The sequence below is a fragment of the Bufo gargarizans genome, chromosome 2 (genome assembly GCF_014858855.1).
Source record: "Bufo gargarizans isolate SCDJY-AF-19 chromosome 2, ASM1485885v1, whole genome shotgun sequence".
Lineage (NCBI taxonomy): Eukaryota > Metazoa > Chordata > Amphibia > Anura > Bufonidae > Bufo > Bufo gargarizans.
In genome coordinates this window covers 141,109,625-141,126,708 of record NC_058081.1, presented here as the reverse complement: position 1 = coordinate 141,126,708, position 17,084 = coordinate 141,109,625, and the positions used below count along the sequence as shown (strand labels likewise).

The 17,084-nt window shown below is 44.8% G+C and overlaps 1 protein-coding gene across 4 annotated transcripts in view; it reads left to right on the top strand.

Annotated features, from left to right (window-relative positions):
• The window catches only part of ARNT2 (aryl hydrocarbon receptor nuclear translocator 2), a 119,079-nt gene extending 113,221 nt beyond the window's left edge, over positions 1–5,858 (top strand). For all 4 annotated transcript variants that reach the window (XM_044279528.1, XM_044279527.1, XM_044279529.1 and 1 more), the window contains 4 exons: positions 2,039–2,174; positions 3,174–3,339; positions 4,324–4,460; positions 4,837–5,858. In XM_044279528.1, the coding sequence (XP_044135463.1) occupies positions 2,039–2,174; positions 3,174–3,339; positions 4,324–4,460; positions 4,837–4,935 (538 nt within the window). In that variant the 3' untranslated portion in view covers positions 4,936–5,858. The remainder of the gene's footprint in view (positions 1–2,038; positions 2,175–3,173; positions 3,340–4,323; positions 4,461–4,836) is intronic.
• Positions 5,859–17,084: the final 11,226 nt, after the last annotated feature.

The following is a 17,084-nucleotide window of genomic DNA, read 5'->3' as shown; positions in this document are numbered from 1 at the left end:
TGCCGTGGCCTTCTCACTGTTTACCGCAGGACCAGTGACGTCACGACTAGTATCAACTGGCCTGGGCGGGGCTAAGCTCCATTTAAGTGAACAGGGCTTAGCCGCGCCCAGGCCCTTGATACTAGCCGTGACGTCACTGGGGCAGGGGTAAACAGTGAGAAGGCCGCGGCGCTGCTGGAGTGCCGCTGCCTTTTCAAACAGCTGATCGGCGGGGGTCCCAGGTGTCGGACCCCCACCGGTCAGATGCTGATGATCTATCTAGATAGATCATCAGTTAAAACAAACTGTAGAACCCCTTTAATACACAGTGAGCAATGTTTTGCAGTGATTACTGCAGATTGCTGCACTGGGTCACACAATGTGTGCAACCAAATATGGTCACCACTAAATGCCAGTCAGTTCATTTAACATCACCGTTTGTATGTCATGATACTGCCGTGACCTTTGTACGGCAATTATAATCAATATGTATCTTGTGCAGCGATTATGGGACATTTAAAAGAAGAAAAGTTGTATTTGAAACAAGTGAGACTCGTAATATGATTCATGTCTCAGAACCTTCTTTTAGATCTTGCTGTTTTCAGTGTTGTTTATGTTATTCTTTTAATTATTTATGCATCTAATAAATATGAGAGGTGTGAGCCATACTAAATAATATACAGTAGGGCCCATTTTAAATGGCATATCTTTACTCTCATTGAATGTAAAGATACCAAAAATGTATAACAATAGTATACTATATAATATGAGGTATAATAGTATATCTCATATTATTTAGTATAGGAAATATATCATATAGTATGTGTGCAAGAAAAGTAATTCAATAATTAATACCATAAACAAAGTGACAGCAAAATAAAATGAATTGCCTGAAAATGCCTGGGCGCAAGGACTTTTGGGATAAAATAATAAAATGGAGTAATTTCCAAGTACCATCTTCAGATGCAGACTGAAAGAATGTCTGCAGGCAGCAACCCGTCTATATACTGTAGAACAGGTAAAGAGATGAGGGATGGTGACTGTCTTCAAGATTTCCATCTTTGGAGTGTGAATCTTAGAAGAAAACGTTTACTTATCTTTATACATAGGGACAAGCCCTTCATCTGCATTTGCAGTTAACTGGAGGTTGACATTATAATGTAAATCTGAGAAATGTAATTATTTTCTTTTTATTTGAGACCTAAAATGCTAATTTTTGTATTAAATGAAGTCTTTCACCTAGAATAACCATCATAGAACACTAACCCCATGATCTGCATTATAGTTCCCATATTTGAATGCTACTTACCGTATAGCTGTCCTTCGCTTATTTTCGCTAAAAAACACTTGTATTCAATATGTAAATTAGGTTCTGAAGGTGCCCAGGGGCGGCGTGCCAGTGGCCGGTGCCAAGGTCCCTCGTCGCTTTTCATATGAAACCCCTCTGCTTACACCCCTCTGGCTCGCCCTAGGTTCTTCAGAAATCCAGCTCCAGCGCTGTTTACAAGATTCGCCGCGCCTGTGCACTTCATTCCCCGTTATGGGCAGAGGCACAAAGCCGGCTAGATGTATGGGCCGGCATATGCGCATTAAACGCTCTTGTGCCTCTGCCCATAATGGGGGATGAAGTGCGCAGGCGCGGCGAATCTTGTGAACGGCTCTGGCGCTGGATTTCCGAAGAACCTAGGGCGGGCCAGAGGGGTGAAAGGGGAGGGGTTTCATATGAAAAGCGATGAGGGGCCTGGGCACCGGCCACTTGCACGCCACCCCTGGGCACCTTCAGAACCTAATTTACATATTGAATAAAAGTGTTTTTTAGCGCAAATAAGCGAAGGACAGCTATACGGTAAGTAGCATTCAAATATGGGGACTATAATGCAGATCATGGGGTTAGTGTTCTATAATGGTCATTTTAGGTGAAAGACTCCCTCTAAGTTGACTAACTGATCACCATACAGAATACCCTGCTGTGCCGTTATTTCGGATGCACTATGCCGATTCATGAAGTAGAATGAAATCACAACAAAAACATGTTTAGGTTTCTACTTTCTTATTCCAGCTCCTCAGTTGTCCATGTGACTGGTGTGAATGAAATTCAGTCTCCAACGGGCACTGGACAGAATTTAACGCAGATATCACGCCAGATTAATGCTGGACAGGTCTGGACAGGAAGCCGGCCGCCTTTCCAAGGACAGGTATTTCCACTACTAATAGCTCTATAATGGGGGTCATGTATCCATCTTGAGAGGCCAAGATGGTCAGGCAGCTCACTGAACAATCAGATTACATGCTGCCGATAGAAGTCTATAGGAGGAGGGGGTGAGTTGGAGTTGGAGACACAGACACATTGGCTAGATCAGCTAACATTAGTTGTTACATCTCACCTCAAGTGCTTTATTCACATCAGTACACCCAATGCCTCTCTATAATGTCCTGTATGGTGCTTCTGTGTGCCTAAGAGAGGGTTAGGGGGCAGAATTTTCTGTTTTGCTAGTGTTCAGCTAACCTCCACACACTAGCTCAGAGAGAACTCTAGAGATGGAGCCTGCAGAGAGCAAAACTGCTTATCATTGCCTGAAATCACAAATAAGTGATTTATATGCACGATAGCCTATTCTGAAAAGTTATATAAAAGTTTAGATGTGTTCTTACCTTCATTTGACGATATTAGTTGAATTTATTTATCAGTCGGATTTGCTTATCACCAATTGGACGATTTAGAAGAGTGGTTTACTGTAGACAACCCCTTTAATTGTAAAAATTATGTGGTCCGTCCCTTACTTCAAAGTTAAAGGGTTGTCTCACTTCAGCAAATGGCATTTATCATGTAGAGAAAGTGAATACAAGGCAGTTACTAATGTATTGTTATTATCCATATTGCTTCCTTTGCTGGCTGGATTAATTTTTCCATCTCATTATATACTGCTCATATCCAGGGGTTACGATCACCCTTCAACCCAGAAGCGGTGGCCATGCTTGCACACTATAGGAGGAAGCGCCAGCCAATTCGTACTCCCACTGTACCAGCCACCAGAGAGGCCAACGCTTTACTGCTTCTAGATTGCAGAGTGGTCATAACCCCTTAAATCAAGAAGTGTATAATGTGATGGGAAGAAATAATCAAGCCAGCAAAGGAGGCAATATATATCATTTTTTAACAGATATATAATTTTGTTTACTTTTTTCTTTTGCAGCAAATTACTACACAATCGGGAAAAGCTCAGACTTCCCCATTTGGTATTGGAACAAGTCACACATATACGTCTGACCCATCTACATACAGCCCACTGTCAAGCCCAGCCACATCGTCTCCCAGTGGAAATGCTTACTCTGGCCTGGGAGGAAGGAACGCTGCATTCAGTAAGTATACATTTTTGGGCTTTCTACAAAGGTGTCCTTAGATTTATGACATGCTTCTTAATACATGTTGGTATAAATATTTCCAGCTTTAGTATGAGCCATGGATATCTCAGACACACATGGCACCTCTTTATCTCTGCCTACTGTCACCATAACTGGGCCATCAGTGCTTGCATTGTGTCATCTTCAGTCTACACTAAAGGGCTTTTATGTCACTGCTTATTCAGAAATGAATTATCTGTAATACCTGTGAATGAATTATAAGAAGATAATGAATAATAGTTATGGCTAACCTCCGGCACTCCAGCTGTGGTAAAACTACAAATCCCAAGATGTACACTTGCTTGGCTGTTCTCAGAACTCCATAGAAATGAGGAGAGCATGCTGGGAGTTGTAGTTTCACCACAGCTGGAGTGCCTGAGGTTAGCCATCACTATTATAGGGGGTTATCTGACTATTTGTAACCAGAGGATAGGTCATCAGCATCTGATCGTGGGGTCCAGGACGTTTGCCACTCAGCTGTTTGTGAAGGCCCAGCTTCTCACTGCGTACCCTAGACCAGTGACATCACGACCATCAGTCATGGGGCAGGCTCAGCTCATCTCCATTCCCTTGAATGAGATTGTGTTTTGCACTCTTATGTCTCTAGCACCTGTGCCCAGCATGTGACTAGGCTTCTCTTTGTCATTGTTGAACACTTTTAACATGTTTTTCCATCTTTTCTGTGTGTTTTTGGGTATAAAACCAGTGGGACTGATGGCAACCACTATTAAACAGTTACAAAATAACAACTAGCTCAAAACCTGGATGTAACGATAGGTGGAGATTGGTGTTTTTCCCCAAAGAAAAATACAATGACAGCAGATGTCGGGCACAATTCATAGTGTAAAAATCACCTTACTGACTGACAATTTGTTGTGAATGTCTCCATGTTTTCTGTATAGCTCATTATATTTAACTTGTGTGTATCCATCTCACTATTAGCTGAAACAGGGCAGAGCAGTAACCAGTTCCAGGGACGGGCGTCAGAAGTCTGGTCTCAGTGGCAGAGCCAACACCATAACCAGCAGAGCAATGACCAGCACTCCCATCAACAGCCAGGTCAAGCCGAAGTGTTTCAGGTACTGTGCAGTTCTTCCTCTGCTGTGGTAGCGATCGCTATGCCGGTCCATCAGCAGGGTGTTGTAACATTCACATTCCATAAACTGTGATTTGTTTTCTGCTGATGGATACTGAAGGTAAGCAGGAGGAGTGAATGTCATTTCCCAGCAGTTGATTTGGCACAATTCCACTAAAAGCACATATTTGTAAGCAAGTCCCTTACATTTTCTGCAAAGTTGCTCTTAGTTTAAATTCTTCTCCATAGCCATGTTAATTGCATTTCAAGGAAGTGAAATGTCAGCGTTAAAATATGAAGATATGAAATTCATAAACTGAGAGGGGACACGGGTAAGAGTAACGTATCTGGATTCATATGTCCCTTTTTTGTATCCCCAGGACATGTTACCTATGTCTGGAGACCCCACTCAAGGAACCGGTAACTACAACATTGAAGACTTTGCAGATCTGGGGATGTTTCCACCTTTTTCTGAATAATCTCATGGACGCAATCTCCTTTTCTGTGTTACCTGTGTCAGCTTTGTATTGTGAGACAGTGAAGACCAGAGACTGTATCATCGCTGCACTTCAATGGCATACATCTGCCGCGTCTGTCTGTGAAACCAATTTACTGTAGATCCCAACTTTCACAAGCTGCAACGCTTCATATGAGTCTGTTGATGCTTTTATGTTACAGACCACAAAATGTAAGAGCAAGACTGAAAATTCATTGCTATCAACTGGCGTATTGTTATACAAAATGGCACTGGCTGCTACGATGGTTGCATACGATCTAACTGGAAATCAGGCTTCAGATTATCAAGCCTAGAATGTGACGGCCATAACCTATATATGACCTAGGGAATATGTCTGTCTCCACAATATCATGGGAAAAAATGCCATTGCTCAGGTCTGTCTGTCATATAACACTCAGATCCCCTGTCCTGTAACTTCCCAGGGACTCCCATAATCCGCAGTAACCTGGGCAGTTGTCTTTTACATTGACCAGTGACACGGTTACTTAATTGTCAAGCTGTTATGTTACGTGAAGCGTATACCTTGTGTATTTTGTACTACTGAATGTCCTGTACTAATCCTCATACTGCATAGTTTGACTGTGCAGTGTTAAGCTAACGTCATTTCATTAAAGAGTGACAACGGCCATGTTGTTGGTCGTCATAATAATTTCTCAATTGTCCTGCAGTTATGTGACTGACCAGTTTTCACAATCAAACTGGTGCGGTCAGGAATTCAGTCAGATGACTGTTTTTTTGCTATAAAATTGTAAATCCTAAATGGACGTTATAGGAAGCACCAGGTAAGAAACGGCTGGGTTTCTGAGAACGTGAAAAAAAGAATTGCAGACTTATAGGGCCGCATTTACCCAAATTGTCTAATAAAGACTGTCCTTATTTCCTATGGCAACGGAGCTCGGCTTTCCTTTCTTAAACTGCTGTGGTAGAATGAAACCTGCACTGGGATTAGTTGCTATGGACTGCAAATAGTTTTTCGTTTAAGCAATTTTGATATATCTGCACCTCGATCATGAATTTTTAAAAATAAATGCTCTTTAACTTCAGTTTTTATAACAGTCTAAAGAAAGACTTACTAAGGGCTCGTGTGCTGGCCGGGCCCATGCTGCAGGGAGCAAATTGCAGTCCGCAGTGCACGGGCCACCGACCGTGTGCCTACCGTCTGCGGACGCAAACCCATTCACTTGAATGGGGTCTGCAATCCATATCCGACTCCGTTGTGCTTCCATGGACTTTCGATCCGTGCCTCCGTTCTGCACCATATCATGCGGATTGCGGACCCATTCAAGTGATTGCGGGCCCCAATACGGGCAACGGCTGTGTGCCCGTATTGAGTGTATATATCAGCAGTGGATGCTATTACTCCTTCGGAACAATGTCAGGACTTGGAACTCTACTCCAAGCTGTGTCACTAGACCCCAGATCAAACACAAAGGGGTCCTTGCATAGGAACAGTTTGAATCAGGATGTTGTTACACACTTTCACTCCATGAGTCAATGAGTATAAGACCATATCATTATACAGGCCGCAGAACTTCCTGTGTGATACCATTATAGGCACCAGCCTTTCTCTCACATGGACTGTTCTAAGCAAATCCGTTTTCTCTTTACAGTTTGAATTCGCTGCCCTTGGCTTGGTACGGGGTACCTCCTGCATCTAGTTCCCATTGCCTCTATACTTATGTAACCAGCAGTCTACCATGTCTCATATAGATTATACACAGACAACACTGCTATCCTCGTACCCTGTCTATAAATCCTAGCTAAATCATCAAATTCTACAAGCTGATATGCCCATATTGCAAAGGGTTAACATCAAATTTGGACTCTCTCATCACAAGTATACGAGGAATGCACATATTGCTCAACATCAGTGTTTATTTCCATCCTTACTAAGCTGTTTGACGATTTATACATATACAACATGTCATCAGCTAATAATATACACAAGTCTTGTAAAAATAATTATATAAATAATATACACTTGAGCAAAGAAAAAATATGGGAGGAAAATGGACAAAATGATGACTTGAAGTTCTAGAATAGTCCAATGCAAAACCTATTTAACAAAAATGTAGAGTGGATACTTAGATCACTTTAATGGAGAGCCCTAACCAGTAGCTGCCGCTCTTCATGCCAGCTGTGTAAATATATGCTCACAATTAGTCATTACATGAACACAAGAGACCACGCAGCCCATGAGCCACGTCCTTCTTCTTCCTCTCAGCATGGATTGTTTTTGGGTTCCTGAACCCTTCCAGATAGAATTTGGAACGTCCACCAGTAGAACAACAAATATTGTTTTCCTTCAGCCCATGAATTACGACTGCAACACCGCAGTGAGGTAAACCAGTGCGCCTGTCTCATGACAGCCCCATTAATACTGTGTGATCTTACAAAGGGACAATTAACTGAAAATGAGTCATGTTTTCTGTCTGAGACATTTCTTCATGAAGTCCATTGTTCCATTTTATATCCGATTCTTGGTGATGACTCAGATTACTGTTCTACTCTATAGATATATACCTCTGTCCCCAAAGTGCACTTATCAAGTGTTTTCTTTTCTACACCCTCGTGTGAAAATCATCTTGCTCATAAATAACAGTGATATTTTCCCAGGAATATTAAATTGAAGAAACATAAAAAAACACTACATATGCCACATAGTAATGAGTCAATGGCAATACAAACAATAATGTGAAAGTGTTCTGCATAAATATTAAGCCGTTTAGCAAGTTCAGACTTGTATGGTAAGATGTGGGCCGAGTGGTTGGTAAACTGAGCAGGGCAGTCCAGTCAAGTAGCTCAGTTGGTCCAAAAGACTCCTTATGCCCTACACTGCATATGTGACCCAACTCTGGACCTCCCAACTGAAGCCGTTAGGGTGGTTAAAGGGAACCTGTCACCATGAAAATGCAGTGTAATCTGCGAGCAGCATTTTACAGAACAGGAGGAGGTGACCGGATTATTATATAGTTTTGCGGGAAAAGAGTCGGTATAATTTGTATTTCATACATTTATATTTCTGCTCATTCTGGTCTTTGAGGTCCAGGAGGCAGTCTTTGACAGCTATGTCTGTATACACAGTCATAGAGGGAAGCCTGTCAATCACTTGACCCTTAAAGCCCAGAATGAGCAGTGATATAAATGAATGAAATACAGGTTAAAACTATATATATATATATAATCTGGTAATTTTCTCCTGCTCCATAACATGCTGTTTGTTTTTGTTTTTTGCAGAAACAATGCCACACCTAAATATGACACATTGGCCAATATGAAATTTTAAATGTCTGCATTTAGCAGTGGCGTTTTAACACATTTTACTGGTGTATTTTGTTTGCCCCTTTGCGTTCTTGCTTGCAGCGTTTTCCATTAGCCCCCTTCCCAACCAGCGCTGTAATAGTACGGTGCAGCGGGACGTGACTTGCCGCCCAGCACCGTACTATTACGGCCCGCTGATCGGGCGGGTGCAGGAGCTGCGCCCACCCGATCAGCTGCAGGGGACTGTCTGTTCCCGTTAGCCGGACCCCTGCTGCGGTGAAAACACTGATGCCGGCACATTAACCCCTTCTATGCTGTGGTCAGCGCTGACCGCGACATAGGAGGGGTTTGCTGCGGGTGAGGGAGCCCATCGGGTCCTCTCACTGCTGTGGCGGGGACCCGATGGGTAAGAAGGCAGCCCGATGCCGTGCAGAGGCTGCCCAATGCCTTGCACGGATCAGGACCTTCCCTTTACGGGTGCCCAGGAGATCCAGCCTCAGGCTAGGTCTCCTAGCCAACCTGTTAGTGTATTACTCTGAGTAATACACTAACAGGCAATGCATTACAATACAGATATATTGTAAAGCATTGCAGAGAGGATCAGACCCCCAGAAGTTAGTCAGAAATAAAGTAAAAAAAAAGGTAAAAAACTGTGTTTTTTAATAAAATAAAAAAAAGTAAAAGTAAAAAAAAAAGAAAAACGCCCCCTTTGCCCTGATTTTATAATTAAAAAAATAAAATAAAAATATATTAGGTATCGCCACGTCCGTAACGATCGGGTCTATAAATATATCACATGATCCACCCCGTTCGATAAACACCATAAAAAAATAAAAATAAAAACTGTCAAAAAAAGCAATTTTTGTCACCTTACATCACAAAAAGTGCAAGCAACACCAAGCGATCAAAAAGGCGTATGCCCCCCAAAATAGTTCAAAATAGTACTAATCAAACCATCCCGCAAAAAAGGACAATTGGTTAAAAAAAAAAAAAACTATGGCTCTCAGACTATGGAGACACTAAAACAATTTTTTTTGTTTCAAAAATGCTATTATTGTGTTAAAGTGAAATAAATAAATAAAAGTATACATATTAGGTATCGCCGCATCCGTAACAACCAGCTCAATAAAAATATCACATGACCTAACCCCTCAGTTGAATGCTGAAAAAAAAAAAAAAAAAACGGTGCCAAAATTACAAATTTTTTGGTCACCTTACCCCATAAAGTGTAATAATGAATGATCAAAAAATCATATGTACCCAAAAATGGCACTCTTCCTGCAGAAAACGAGCCCCTGCAGAAGACTATCGGCAGAAAAATAAAATAAAATATGGCGTTCAGAAAATGGAGACACAAAAACATTTTTTTTTTTTTCAGAAATGCTTTATTATGTAAAACTGAAACAAACAAAGAAAGTAGACATATTTGATATCATTGCGTCTGTAACAACCTTCTATATAAAAGTAGCACATGATCTACTCTGTCAGATGAATCTTGTAAAAAATTAAAATGTGCCAAAACAGCAATTTTTTGGTTACCTTGCCTCACAGAAAACGTAATAAAGAGCAATTAAAAATCATATGTACCACAAAATAGTACCAATAAAACTGGCACCTTATCCCCTAGCTTCCAAAATGGGGTCACTTTTTGGGAGTTTCTACTGTGCATCAGGTGGGCTTAAAATGGAACATAGCATCTAAAAACCAGTCCAGCAAAATCTGCCTTCCAAAAACCATATGGCGCTCCTTTCCTTCTATGCCCTGCTGTGTACCCTTACATCAGTTTACGACCACATGTGGGGTGTTTCTGTAAACCGCAGAATCAGGGTAATAAATATTGAGTTTTGTTTGGCTGTTACCCCTCGATGTGTTAAAGGGACACTGACAGGCCCAATAAGCATATTTAGCTATATATATGACTGCACAGGTCTTCTAAAGTGTATTAAAATCAAATAATACCGTATACCCCCTGTCCACCTTATAAATAAAGTAATGTTTTATAACCTGGTAGAATCGTCTTCTTTCTGTGAATATTGATGAGCTGGGCGGCGCTTCAAAACGGCGGTTAGGGGCAGCTGGCTGGGCGCAAGTGTAGCTGAAACGCCGCCCCTTGGGCAGGAAGAAGACAATTCTACCAGGTTATAAAACATTACTTTACTTTATTTATAAGGTGGACAGGGGGTATACTTATATGATTTTAATACACTTTAGAAAACCTGTTCAGTCATCTATATATATATATATATATATATATATATATAAGAGAAAGAAAGTCCGCAGCACTCCTTCAAGTAAAAAAAGTGTAATTTATTCACACATGTCAGACAACGTTTCGGTCCTCTCACAGGACCTTTTTCAAGTCACTTGACTTGAAAAAGGTCCTGTGAGAGGACCGAAACGTTGTCTGACATGTGTGAATAAATTACACTTTTTTTACTTGAAGGAGTGCTGCGGACTTTCTTTCTCTTATATATATATATATATATATATATATATATATATATGTATATATAGATGACTGAACAGGTTTTCTAAAGTGTATTAAAATCATATAAGAGAAAGAAAGTCCGCAGCACTCCTTCAAGTAAAAAAAGTGTAATTTATTCACACATGTCAGACAACGTTTCGGTCCTCTCACAGGACCTTTTTCAAGTCACTTGACTTGAAAAAGGTCCTGTGAGAGGACCGAAACGTTGTCTGACATGTGTGAATAAATTACACTTTTTTTACTTGAAGGAGTGCTGCGGACTTTCTTTCTCTACTGAATTTGTCCCATATCGAGGGACCACCGCGGGCACCCACACAGCTACATCTGCACTTGAGGGAGTGCTGCCTGACCCTTTCCATAGATATATATATATATATATATTTAGCTAAATATGCTTATTGGGCCTGTCAGTGTCCCTTTAAAGAAAAAAATGGATTAAAATGGAAAATCTGCCCAAAGAGTCAAATTTTTAAATTTTATCTCCATTTTCTTTTCATTCTTGTGGAACACCTAAAGGGTTAACAAAGTTTGTAAAATCAGTTTTGAGTAACTTAAGGGGTGTAGTTTCTACAATGGGGTCATTTATGGCGGGTTTCCACAGTGTAAGCCCAACAAAGTGACTTCAGACCTGAACTGGTCCTTAAAAAGTGGGTTTTAGAAATTTTCTTTAAAATTTTAAGAATTGCTTCTAAGCCTTCTAAATGTCCTAAAAAAGCTTAAATTACATTTACAAAATGATGCCAACATAAAGTAGACGTATGGGGAATGTTAAGTAATAAATATTTTATGAGGTATCACTTTCTGTTTTAAAGCAGAGAAATAGAAATTGCTAATTTTTCTAAATTTTTGGTAAATTTGGTATTTTTTCATAAATAAAGGTGAAATATATTGACTCAAATTTATGACTATCATGAAGTACAATGTGTCACGAGACAAGAGTCTCAGAATGGCTTGAATAAATAAGTGTTCTAAAGTTATCACCACATAAAGTAACACATGTCGGATTTGCAAAAAATGGCCTGGGCAGAAAGGTGAAAACTGGCCCGGGGTAGAAAGGGTTAATCAGTTTTTTCCAGGCATTTTCAACTCCCATAGAGATTTCTGAGGAAGAAAACGCCTGAACAAGATGCCATACTTGAAGCATACCTGGTGCGGATGACCCTTTCCGAGAAACCTCGTTGCTCCAGAATGGCGGTATTAACAGCCACGCCGTCAAACGTAGCAACTCTAAATGCTGGTGGAAGACAGGACCCTGAGAGAGAAGATCGGGCCTGAGCGGAAGGAGCCACGGTGTGTCTCCTAGGAGACGAACAATGTCTGTGTACCACGCGCGTCGAGACCAATCCAGAGCGATGAATATCGCTTGGATGCCCTCCATCTTGATTCTGCGTAAGACTCGGGGCAGGAGAGGGAGAGGTGGAAACACGTACACCAGGGAGAACCCATCCCATGGTGCCACCAGTGTGTCAACTGCACGTGCCCTGGGATCTCTTATTCGAGAGAAGAAGGCGGGGAGCTTGGGGTTGAGTCTGGATGCCATCAGGTCCACCTCTGGTTGGCCCCACCGGAGACAGATTGCTTGGAACACCTCGGGGTGCAGAGACCACTCCCTGGGTCCACCGTCGTCCGACTGAGGAAATCATCCAGTTCTCGACTCCCGGAATAAAGACCGCCGAAAGAGTTGGCACATGAGTCTCCGCCCACCGCAGGATCTTGGCTGACTCTGCCATTACTGCTTGACTGTGGGTTCCTCCTTGATGATTGATATAAGCCACTGCCGTGGCCTTGTCTGACTGTACCCGGATCGGCCGGCACTCCAGGAGAGGGGCCCAATGTAGAAGGGACAGATGAATGGCCCGGAGTTCCAGTATGTTGATGGGCAGTTGGGACTGAGACCATACAACTTGGACTGCCCGGGGCGGGAAGGCTCCGCCCCAACCTTGGAGACTGGCGTCGGTGGTGATGACCGTCCATGAGATTGGGAGACTCCAATTTTGGGGTCGAAAGCCACCACCTGAGTGCCGAACGTACCCCTGGGGGTAGGACGATGTGATGCTACAGGTAATCCATTGACTTGTCCCACGACAACAAGATTGTCCGCTGAAGTGATTGAGTGTAAAATTGTGCAAACAGAACCACCTTCGAAAAAAGCAACCATGCAAAACCAAATTGGAGGGTACCTGTGCCGGAGGAGAAGGCGGATTGACCGACGAAGGGCCAGCCGCGGCCGTATCGAGGATCATGCCAGGTGCACCAACGCTGCGGCCGTATCGAGGATCATGCCTAGAAAAGTGATCTATCTGGTAGGACGGGAAGACTTCTGGAAGTTCACCAACCACTCTAACCGCGCCAGGGTATCCAGCGTGTTACGCAGGCTGTCCTTGTTCTGACCAAAGGTCGCCGCTTTGACCAGAATGTCGTCCAGATAGGGAATCAGGGTGATGCCCTTGGTACGAAGAATTGCCAGGAGAGGAGTGAGTACTTTTGTAAAGACTTGCGGTGCCGTCGCCAGGCCAAAGGGAAGGGCGACAAACTGTTAGTGGTGGAGCCCCACTGCAAAGCGGAGGAAACGCTGATGTGCCGGGGCAATGGGGACGTGTAAGTATGCGTCCCAAATGTCTATAGAAGAGATAAATTCGCCTCGATCCAGTGAAGCAATCACGGAGCGAAGGGATTCCATTCTGAAGTGTCGAACCCGGTTCAGCAACTTGAGGTCCAGAGCCGGGCGATCTGACCCTTCTTTCTTGGGGACGATAAACTGGTTTGAATAAAACCCTGAGAATTGCTGTGTCCGAGGAACCGGGGAGATCACCCCCCCCCGTGCGAGGAGGCATTGAATTGCCTGGAAAAAGGTGACAGCCCGACCTGGATCCCTGGGTGGTTGGGAGGGAAAGAAACATTGCGGGTGAGGGGATGCAAACTCGATCTTGTAACCCGAGGTTACGATTTAGAGTGCCCACACGTCGGAGGTGTGGACCCTCCACACTTCCTAAAGGAGTAGGCGAATCCCCACCCGAGATGGTGGGGGTGCATCTTCATGTGGAGGACTGTTTGCCGGACGAGGGAAGGGCAGGCTGTGCCTGCGGGCGCCAGGCTGGTAAGGCCTGAAGAATGGCTTCTTCCGCTGGTCCTGTGTGGAGGATCTGGTCAGGGCTGCCGAACGCGTGTCGGAGAAGTGACGTAAGGGCTGGGCCCGGGCAATTGTCTGCTTAGCGCGAAACGTGCGCCTGGATTTGCCCTGCGGGAGGTAAGTACTTTTACCGCCCGTAGCCTCTGAGATAATCTCATCAAGCCGGGCTGGTAAGGGAACACTTTGACGAGGAGTCCGTTGCCCAGACCTTAAGCCAAAGCTCGCGCCTCAAAGTTACTGCGAGAGCCGATGAGCGGGCAACAAGTGCACCCGCGTCCCTGCCTGTGAGATCTGCAGAGCCATGGGCTGGAGCTCGGTGAGCGGGTGGTCCGCCGCCAAGTCCTGGTTTAACCAGAGTGCCCACTCCGAGACCGCCTTAGCCACCCAAGCGGAGGCCAAAAAGGGCCGAAGCGCTGAGCCACTTGCTGCGAAAATGGACTTCGCCCAAGACTCCATGCGGCGATCCATGGGATCCTGAAGGGCTGAACCATTGGCCACCGGAATGGCGGTGTTCTTGGCGAGGTGTGCTACTGGAGGGTCCAACTTGGGAGGAGAGGACCACTTAGCCACCCAATCCACCGTAAAGGGATAAAGCAGATCAAGTTGTTTTGACATGCTAAAGCGACGATCTGGGTGGTCCCATGCCTTGGCAATGATAACCGAAATGTCGTCATGTAAGGGGAAGGCTTAAGGAGTTTGCCTGGCTTGGAGAAAAGACACTTCCTGGTGACTCGTGGAAGGGGAGTCATCCAGCAGAGACTAAGCTGTCTACCATGGAAGCAACCTTGGAAGATTGTTCCGGATCCATATCCGAGTCTGAGTCCCCAATTTCCCCATTGGACAGAACTTCCCCTGGGAGGGAGAATGCGTCCGAGCGTGACCCATGGGGGGGAGGAGATACTGAGGCGTCAGAGGAGGAATGACGACCTGCTCTGGGCTGCTTGTGCGAAGGTCTGCCCCAAAGTGGATTGCGCAGGTGGAGATTTATCAACCAATCGACCTATAAGAGTGAGGATGGATTGACCATAGACCTTACAGGGAAATTTCCCAGTGGGCCAATGCCCAGGGGGCGCCTAAGCCCTCCTCACAGCCGCCCAGTGGAAGTTTTTGGGGATGTATTTTGTGCTGCTGGCAGTATTTTGTGATGGACTGTGGTATTTGGCTCTGTTGGGGTGGTATAATGTGCCACAATATGGTATTGCTGACCCTGCCTTCCAATAATTTGTACCCGAAATAGGGGCCACTTTTATCTTTTTTTCCAGGGCCACTTTAGGTTCCCAGTCTGCCCCTGGTGGATTGGGATATTTTAGAGAGGTCCTCCACTGCCCGAGATAAGGCACGGGCCCAGTCCGGTTCCATTCGGTCAGGGTGGTCATGCGGCTGGGGGGGCAGAACCTGCGTGGGCTCACAGCATGCGGAGAAGACAGAGTACGGCTGGCCGTGAGGGAACTTAATTTTGCATTTCACACATGCATAAGTGGCGGCTGTTGTATTGCGGGGGTCACTAGTGGGTTCGAACATGACTGCCCACTACTGTTCTCAAGGCTGGAAAGGGAAGGAACCATCCTACCAGTATGCGGGGGACCTCAGGACCTGTAGTCCCTGAAGAATCGTGCTGCCGGCTTAAGCAGGGTCCACGCGGAAAGCTGCGGTCCTGCTGGGTCCTCTGAGCTGCGGCAGGAAGCCTAGCCCCGCCCCCTTGCGTCACTGTGGGAGGCGCAGGTTGCGGCCCACACTTACCAGCAGCCGGGGCTAAATTTGTGGTGGCTGGCCGCCCGGGAGGTACTTCCGGTCGGCCGGAGAGTGGAGGGAACCGAAGCGGAGCCCAAAATCCGGGTAGGCCCGAAATGAAGCCGGGGCCTAAAGTGTAAGGTGACCAGCCGGGAGTCAACAGGGGCAATTGAAACGACGTGGGTCCCCCCCAGACATGGTATCCCAGTGTCCCTACCCTGTAAATAAAGGGTAGAAGCCGTCTACCCTAATGAGGTGGAGGGGAGAGGAGAGGGGGGGTGGGGGGTTGGACACGGTGAATACTCGCCCAGTCCCGACTACTCACCCCATCTTCATCCTCTTCTCTTTACCCCTCCTCAGAGTACCAGCAGGGTCACCTCTTCAGCAGCTGGCACCCGAAGTGGCAGGAGACTGGAATGGCGGGGGGTCTCGCCAGATCCAGGTGACCCCTTGGCTGGCGGGAAGCAGGGGAGCTGGCCTGCCCTGGTCCACTTTTACTTCTATGGGGGGGGGGGGGGGGTCGTTGAGGGAATCCGACACCGGTCTAGCTCCCGGGGTAGACAGAGGGGCTAAGCGCCTCTGTTTCCCCTACCTAAAAGATAAAACAAAAAATAACAAAAAGAAGCCGCCCTGTAGGGAGGACACTAAGCTAAAAACTGATATGCTCTCTCCTGGCTGGAGGGGGTATAGCCGGCAGAGGAGGAGCTAACACTTTCTAGCCTAGTGTCGCCTCCTAGTGGCAGCAGCAGCTATACCCACGGTCCTGTGTCCCCCAATGATACGAGCAAGAAAACACCTGTTCTAAATGAAATGTTCAAAAGTAAGAAAAAAAACACATGGCATTACAAAAAATGTGTGGTTTATAGGAAACAATTGGATGAAATAGTTTGACAGCTTTGCCATGCAACCAGCTATTAGGATAAGTATCTAATACAGTTATGATGTTACTGCTCCCAGTCCATCCATATTTATTACCTGCAAATAGGATGAGCTCTGTGACGGATGTGGCTGGCAAGTTCAAATGCTATTTAAAGGCCAAGATATAAAGGTATTTTCCCAATTGTTATGGTCATTTGGGGTATACACTGTGAACACTCCTTGTCATATACATTGATATACCCATATACTTTATTAGCCATACGTATGTCAACAGAGTGGCCGCTTTAATCAAAATGCCTTTTTTATGGCTGTATTAAAAATGTTCTTGACTACACTTTTCAATACAAGTACATCCAGCAAAAAATGTATATGCTACATTGTATACCTTCTTTTTACAATGGGAGTCATATGCAACTGTATAGGCATGAAGTTGCATACCGTATGTCAGGGGCTTCAAAAATGCACACTGAGCATGTTCTCCAGACATAGTGTCCTAGTGCAATGCACAGGGTGAAGTTAGCTGCACATCTGCATCACAGTCCATGACAAATCTTGCCGCAGATTTGTCACAGAGTTTGCCATACTGCTACCCTGCCTAATAGCATAACCCTAATGCCTCATT